This window comes from Austrofundulus limnaeus, unplaced genomic scaffold (genome assembly GCF_001266775.1).
Source record: "Austrofundulus limnaeus strain Quisiro unplaced genomic scaffold, Austrofundulus_limnaeus-1.0 Scaffold908, whole genome shotgun sequence".
Classification (NCBI taxonomy): domain Eukaryota; kingdom Metazoa; phylum Chordata; class Actinopteri; order Cyprinodontiformes; family Rivulidae; genus Austrofundulus; species Austrofundulus limnaeus.
In genome coordinates this window covers 53,263-61,690 of record NW_013953310.1, presented here as the reverse complement: position 1 = coordinate 61,690, position 8,428 = coordinate 53,263, and the positions used below count along the sequence as shown (strand labels likewise).

At 40.9% G+C, this 8,428-nt stretch overlaps 1 protein-coding gene across 1 annotated transcript in view; it reads left to right on the top strand.

Annotated features, from left to right (window-relative positions):
- LOC106533223 (cadherin-4) overlaps positions 1-8,428 on the top strand; it is a 92,184-nt gene that overhangs the window by 33,431 nt on the left and 50,325 nt on the right. The window contains exon 4 of the mRNA XM_014029462.1: positions 8,116-8,298. Coding sequence (XP_013884916.1) covers positions 8,116-8,298 — 183 coding nt within the window. The remainder of the gene's footprint in view (positions 1-8,115; positions 8,299-8,428) is intronic.

Genomic DNA, 8,428 nt, shown 5'->3' with positions numbered 1-8,428 from the left:
TCCTTCACCTGTCTCCAAGAAGTGTTTGCCAAGTTCTCCCTTTCTCAAGACCAAAAGGTTCTCTCCAGGAGGAAGTTTGCACAAATAACACCTTTCCTCTGTCAATCAATCCAAGAGCTAATCCACGGACAGCATTCTGCTGACGTCAGAATCATAAATGTGCTACCACAAATCATTGGAGAGGAGGTACAAACCAAGACTGAGTGTGGTTCTGCACAGTTGGAACCTGGAGACACATTCGGCTGAAGCCAAACCAATCAAATTGCAACAGGTGTGGTGGAGAAAGGCTAGGACTGGAAGTGTCACCCAGTGATGCAGCTCAAATTGCTTCCTGCCACATAATGGCTGTATTTTATGGATTTGTGACAGCTTTCTTCCTCGGCTGTTAAAGATAATGATGATCAATAGCACAAATCTGCACACAGTTCCAAAATTTTAGCAAATGCCATAAAGTGCAAACACAGAATTTAGGTCCACAATTAGCGCTAAAGCACTTTAGGGGGTTATTGCCCACCACTGGTTTTAGTTCTTCCTATTCAGGGTGCTAGTTAACCTTCCAAAATCAACTATATAAAAAGCTAAAACTCCAAACAATACTTTTCCCCCCTTATTAGGTTTTAAGGATCATTCAAGTGACTTCTTTTAGCTCCAGTAATGATTAGTTCTGGGGCTGAAAATGTCAAAACCATTTTTCACAAACATTAGAGACTTCCTGGAAAACATGGAGAATTCCTTTCAGACTTTTTTCGTCTCTACTCAGAAACAGCTTACATCAGAAAATTCTGAAGAATTATTTTTTTACTGATGAGAAAAAAAATGGAGGAGGCAGTACACGTAAAAAATCATGCAGCAAAAACCACTTAACATTGCTGTCAACATATTAGGAAAAGAAGAACATTTTCTTGATGAGTTGATGTCTTTTTTCTATCAGTACCAAATGTATTTTTGTGGATCACCATGCCCATTTACAATAAATGCTGTTTGACGTTCATACGTTGTCTTTCTCTGACGTCATTCAGAGAGTTTCGGGGAACTAACTGTAAATCTCAAGTAAATCTGACTTTTTTTCTCATGTGTCTCTTGAAAGAGTATCGGATAATTTCTGTGCTGAAGTTTATGTGAAATGATATGACTGCAACAACAAACCACCTGTTCCCACCGGGCCTTCACAATGCGCCCCTCAAACAGATTATATCTTGCTCACACAAATAAAGACAATATTGTGGAAGCGATGAGTGTCAGCTGCACTGCTTCTCACAGTGCCCCTCACCTTCTTACCAAGTCAGCTCTGTGACTACATCTTATAGCAGCTTAGGAGCATAACAGCCATGACTGGTGTGCAGTACCAGCATTTTATATTCTTACAAAATGCCCTGATGCCCATAACTTACGCCAATACCAGTGTCAATATTGGAATACAGGTATCAATACACTTTTGAATGTGTTACGGTTTACATTTCAAGTGAAATGTTTGGCAGTTCCACTTTTAAGAACGTTAGACAGTTGAAAGACAATCTTATTTGTTATTTTTTATTAATTTTAAAAATGTTTCAACAGTATATATCATACTGTATATTTGATTTAATCCAGTCAGGGGCTGTAGGCCGTAAAGGATGGAGAGACACCTTGTTCTAAATAAAAGTTGTGTGTTTTGGAAAGTTGAGGATGATTCAGGTGTGTTCTGACACCAGTTTTTCCACAAACTAAATACGAGTACATCAGTTTGGATACTTGCTGATACAGAGTACTGCGTACTTACTTCACTGAAGCATAAGGCAGACTTAAAACATAAATAACGAGCATCTTGCTTTTCACAAATATGGGCATTTCACTCATACAGATCTTCTTTATGGAAACTGAAGAAGTGTCTTGGAGAAAACATGAAATGTTTCAGCAAAAAAGAACCTGTTCAGAGGACTCACTAATCTTTTTTAGATTGTTCTACCTGGATTATTGAGATGCATCAAGACGGACTGTTTTTAAAGTCATTGTTTAATGTTCAGGTTCAAACTCAGTAAGTACTCAGTATTGGTAAGTATCCAAACTGAAGTATTCATAATCGGTGTGATGAAAACTGTTATTAGGACACACCTAGCCAAGAATCATCTACAACTAGCCACACCATTTTAGTTAACGCAAAACTCACACTTTTTGAGTTTATGCTCAGAGTTGTAAAGTAACTAAGTACAAATACTTCATTACTGTGCTTAAGTAGAATTTTGGGGTATCTGTAATGTACTTAAGTAATTATTTTTCAGCCTACTTTTTACTTCTACTTCTTTTTTTATTTATTTTATTTATTTTACCATTTCAGTAGAAAGCAGTACTAAATATCTAAAAATTAGTATCTTAGCTTCTTCATCATCAGTGTTTTTAGATAGACAAGAAAGAAGAAGAAAGAAATGAAAAAAGGAAAAGAAAGAAAAGTTACAATGTAATGGAAAAAAGTGAAAGAAAGAATTGATGATATGTGAGATATACATCAAGAAAACAATACAATACATCCAACATCTGTCTGCACACCTGCAAAAAATTAAGGTTACAAAACTTAGCAAAAGCATACATATATATATATTTAGACAGATAAACAAACACCCGCGGTTGTGAGCAAGCATAAATTTACAGGATTTCTCCAACGGAATGTATAATAGCGACTGTGGGGGAGTCTCAGAGCCGACCCCCCAAGGCACGAGGAAGACATAAGGGGAGGCCAGAGCCAACGACCCCAGGAGAGACCCCAAGCACCGGGCCCCCGGGTACACCTATGCGAGGAGAGCCACACACCCACCCCCAGGTCAAACCATAGGGGAGATCCAGGAGAACCCTACCAGCGACCACACGCAGCAGCCGCAAATTAGCCCGCAGCGACGAGCATGCAGGCCCCCGCCGGCACCCGCTGCGCTAGGGCAAGAACGGGCATAGGCACAGAGGACCCGGCCCCCAGGGTGCCCCCCCACCAAGCCGAGAGCCGACAGGACCAGAGGACCCAAGCCCCGACAGGCAGCCACCAGGCCGAGCCAGCACACACCTGAGCACCCAGCCCCAGACCCCATGAGCCATTCACGCGCCGGCGGGCAAGGCACCCCCACCAGAGGGCAGTATGGCATGGGGCGACAAACGAACCAGGGGAGGGGGAAGTCCACATCCCAGCCTGACACATACCCACGCATACACAAACACATACAATCCCACCCTCATCCTCGCATCCACTCATTCAAAGACATACATATAGACATCACACTCCATTCACACTCCCGATACACACTCTATACCCCCCAGGACCAGGGCATGCCCCCGCCCCCCACAGAGGGCGGCCCACACCCGAACCCAGAAGGTAAACCCATTTGTCCTGGGGTGGAGCAGAGCAGATGGTCAAGTCCCGGCCTGGACCACGCCGACCCGACCAGCCGCCCCCGCCCCAGCAAGGCCATGCCCCAACTATCCCCCAACCACCGCCAACGGCCAGGGGTACACCCCCAGCCGACACCCGCCGGAACCCGGCGACCACCCCGGCCAGTGGGCCGACCACGCCAACCAGGAGCCACATCCTGGGAGTCCACGCAGCTCCAGAGAAGCCAGGACGCAAGCCCAACCCCCCCACCCAAACTCCCAGTCCACCATCAGTCCAGGCCACCACCCAGCGGCAGATTGATGAGTGTAGTTAAAAGGAGAGGAAGAAGGGGCAGAGGCTGGCGGGATGCCAGTTTTCCCCCCACCCCATCTCCACCCCAACCCCTAAGTGTCTACATGCAGCTATTGGGGGAGGGCACAGATATCGGTGGTCATAGAGTGCCCCCCAACCCACAGTTCCTATATGTGAATGTCATGAAGATGTTATAGTGAGTGTCTAGAATGTGTAATAAAAGTGGGGTCTAGGCAGCTAGCCTGTTCCCCAGAACCCTGCATGAATGAAATTGTAATTGAAGAGGGTGGGGGTCTGTGGTGAGAGACGGGGAGAAAAACTGCTGGGGGAGCAAAAATGCTCCCACTTCTACTTCTTACATTTTCATACAGTTATCTGTACTTTTTTACTTCTTACATTTTTTAAAAAAAGACAAGAAAGTCATTACTTTTATTTAATTTTGCTTGTTTTTATTCCAGCTTGTTATTGTAAAAAATAAATACTATCCATATAAACTGTGCCTCCTAGATAGAGTGAATTTAACTGTGGCTGAATGAGAAGTACAAATATATAAAACTCTGATAGCATATTGGTTTGTACACAAACAAATCATGTCACACTCCAGCAGGGCATAATCATTAAAATAAAAGGACTGTACTTAAGAAGTATTTGTATTTCATGAATTATATTATTGTATTTGGTTGTAGTCCTCAGATAGATTTTCATTTTGGGGAAAAGGTTTTGGCAGCCTTGATATATGTATATAAACTGAAAGAGTTAGACTAGTGCATCCTAAATTTAACATAAATTAATCATTTTAATATGATATAGTCATTTCTGTATAGTTTTGGGGAGGTCACCTCCTAATAAATGTCATTACAGAAAATCTAACGGCTCATTTTAAATCTATTCTTTTACTTTTAATACCTAAGTCCAAACATATCAGATTCTTTAAGACTTTTACTCAAGTAATATTCCTAAAGGAGACAAACTTTTACCAAAGTAACTTTTTGGTAAGATACTTGTACTTTTACACAGGTATCAATTTGTGGTACTTTATGCAACACTGTTCATGCTCCATGCGCTCAAGATTTAGATTAGGCCTAAAGAACTGTTAAAAATAGTTCACAAGGCTTTTTTGGTTCTCCCAAACCCCACTGGTCATCATCCAGCAAAGATGACACAGATGTGAATGTTTGGAAACTTGCTGATAGGAATGTTTGTGTGCTTGTTTTACCTGTTAGCGCACCATTGGTCCAACACTGACCAGTGCTTTAGGAATGACTGCTGCTGAGACAAGCTGTCAGAACCTACTGGCTCGAAGAAGAGACAGGGAAAAAACAATAACACTGCAGAAAAGAGGGCAGGAGCGTGAGAGCAAGTGTTAGCTCAGTGTGACTGGGAAAAGCAACACTTTGGCAATATACTGTTTATAACTGTATCTTGTTAAATTTTAAGTGTCAGGGTTTGACATGTTTTACCAACCTTCAGTGTAAGAAGTAGATTTACCAGAACAATCTACAGGCTGTAGAAAAAGGCTGCTTGTTGAAGTTCTACAACATAGAAATCTCTTCTGTGTGGGAAAAACTTGAACATTTATAGAAAGATACTTGATTCTTTATACTTTGTGCGATAAGTACTGCTAAGGCATAAAGCATTTTTATAATGTTTCACTCGCTGTTTTGCCGTCGTTTTACAAGAGGGCATTAACTTTCTCGAAGCTGTAGTCTTTATTGTTTCACATTTGATGTAGCTGTACTGACTCACGGATGAGTCAACGTTCACAAAGTGATTGACTGTTCCTGTTCTTCTTTTGAACATCTTTCAAACAGATGGGTTTGCGGTGGACTTTTCAGCTGGACCACAGGGAGTGTGTGAGGGAAGTGTGTGATGTGAACACGCTGTATGATTGAAGTGTGCTTCTGTGACTCAGCTGACATTGTCTGCTAGAAGAGGCTTTAAATCCAACATCAGACTTGCTCTCTGTTAATAGGCTTTTTATATCCACCATAAATGACAAAATGTGAAGTTTATGGTCTTTTTCGCACCCGTATACAGACACAACACATAACATAAGCTTGGGCTTTTTTCTGAGGTTGTGTTGTGCAAAATGCACCTATGACATAATACAGACAGTAAATTTAACTCTTTCAAATGTTGAAATATTTTATCGATTCTGTTACTGAGAATCCAATCACGTGTATTTTAATTATATTGTAAATTATTTTGATAGTGTTATTAAATTTAAAGTATTAGCTCTGTAATTGTAATTGTGCTAAACAGTTTTTTTTTTACTTTTTATATAGTGGATAAATCTTAATTTTAAATTGACAATTGGGTCTTTTGTTTCATTAACGAATGAACGGATGAATGAATGAATGAAACAAATAATTTGTGGAATGCTTGATCTGTCGCTTGCAAGGAATGACCATGCATTTTTCACTTTTACTATAGATTATTTTACCAATATCTAATAAAAAAACTAAAGGTTCTGACTCAACCAAAGGATTTAAATATCAATAAATATACAGTTATTTCCATGCAGGGTTTTGGGGGGCTATTTTCTGTCTCTGGTGATGATTATTTGAGAGTCGAGGTACACACTGGATAGGTCACCATGCCATCACAGATTTTATTAAACATCAAATAAATATTTTCTGATGCAAGAACCTCAGTTGAACATGTACCAAGAAAACGCAAAAGGCAGCCTTTCCATCCATTCTCCTTCACCTCTCTCCATACAGGTGTTGTTAAGACTTGTTCTGTTGCAGTGATGGTTCAGAATATGCCACATAGGAATTGTTCAAATTTAAAATGTGTGTTGACTGGGGTCAAAGTGGGTATAGTAAGTGTTGGGAAAAATGTTTTGATTTCCCAAGAGGAAACCACACTTTTAATCCAAACTGATTCAGAATATTTTCACTTTTTTTTCCCACAGTGATGTTTTACTGCACGAGTGTTTGCACAGCATTTCATCTGATTGCTAAAAGAAGTCTTCCCTTAGTATGGGGACAGTAAATGACTGTGCAAAGCTGAGTCTTGTAGGCCAACATTGTGTATTTAGTTTGAGAGCTTGAAAACAGATGTCAAGATTAGTTTTTTTTCAGGGAGCTACATTACAATTCTAAGATGTGGTGGAGCTCCACTCTGGTGGGCTATTTTATCTTCCGACCACACATCCCACAAACTAGTCTCAGCTGAGTGTGGCTCAGGCTCATAAACTCCTGTAAGTTTAAGCAGTAATTCTCGTTAAAAGTGATATTCTAGCTGTCATCTGAACTCCTGCTTTAACCCGCAATTGAAATGGATTTCATATTACACAGCAAAAAATGTCCACCTAACCAAGTTTTAAAATCTTATATCCAGCCAAAAAGTGAGTAAGAGGTCTCTGCGGTAGGTTTTGTCCTGTGGGCGGAGATGGCCCTACTCGTGATTGGCAGAGGTTTCGATCTGGGCGGAGATGGCCCAAGAGACGTGATTGGTCAGATTGATGGTGGGTTTGAGGAGGCTGGAGGCAGCGGGGAGTAGCTTGGTCGAGTCAGGCAGGAAGCAACGTTTTTCAAGATTAATTTTAGTCATAACATAAGAAAGGAAAGTGCTAGCTGCACAAAATTTGAACACCATGCATGTGAAAGGATGTGTAACAATATGGCTCAGTTAAAACATCCCTAACCAGCCTGTAAAATGATTGCTAAAAATATTTTTTTAACAGGCTGGCTAGGGATGTTTTGACAGAGCCATATTGTTACACACCCTTTCACATGTAAGACATTCAAATTGTGTGCAACTAGCACTTTGCTTTCTCAAGTTATGACTAAAATTAATCTAAAAAACCCCAAAATGTTACTTCCTGCCCGACTCGACCAAGCTACTCCCCCACTGCCTTCAGCCTCTTGGGCCATCTCCGCCCATATTAAGACCTCGGCCAATGACGATTTGGGCCGGCTCCGCCCACAGGACAACACATTCTGCAGAGACCCCTACTTGCAAAAAGTCTTTTTGATCTTGTTTTGAGACTAATTTACCAAACAAGAACTGATTGTGTAAGAATAATAATCTTGTTTTCAGAATGTGTAAGATTATTTGTCTTGTTAATCTGAAAACTTGACTCAAATGAAGTTAAATATTTCTGCCAATGGAGTAAGAAAATTTTACTTGGTAAGATTCTTGAAATACTTGATTTGACTCAATTTTTTCTTATTTCAAGAGTCTTACCAAGTAAAATTTTCTTACTCCATTGGCAGAAATTTTTGACTTAATTTGAGTCAAATTTTCAGACCAACAAGACAAATAATCTTACACATTCTGAAAACAAGATTGTTATTCTTACACAATCAGTTCTTGTTTAGTAAATCAGTCTCAAAACAAGATCAAAAAGACTTTTTGCCTGGATTTAAGATTTTAAAACTTGGTAAGATGGACAGTTTTTGCAGTGTAGATATTGTTGGAAGTGTCTGCACACCAAGGCTCATAAATAACGCCTTGTTTTTCAGGTTGAAGAAGAAGAGAAGAAGCAAAAAGAGGAGACGTTCCAAGCGCCGCCTCCTGTCATCATGTTCTCGGGATCCCGCTTCAACAGCACCAAGGGTCATCGAAGGCAAAAGAGGGACTGGGTGATCCCACCGATCAATGTGGCGGAAAACTCCCGAGGCCCGTTCCCTCAGATGCTCGTCAGCGTAAGTGTCAGAGTTGATCGGCTGCTTCGCTGAATTGCTCAGGATTTACAGCTGGGGATCTCTTAAAGGCTCTTCATGGCTTACACTGATTGGGGACGTGTGTGTGTGTGTGTGTGTGTGTGTGTGTGTG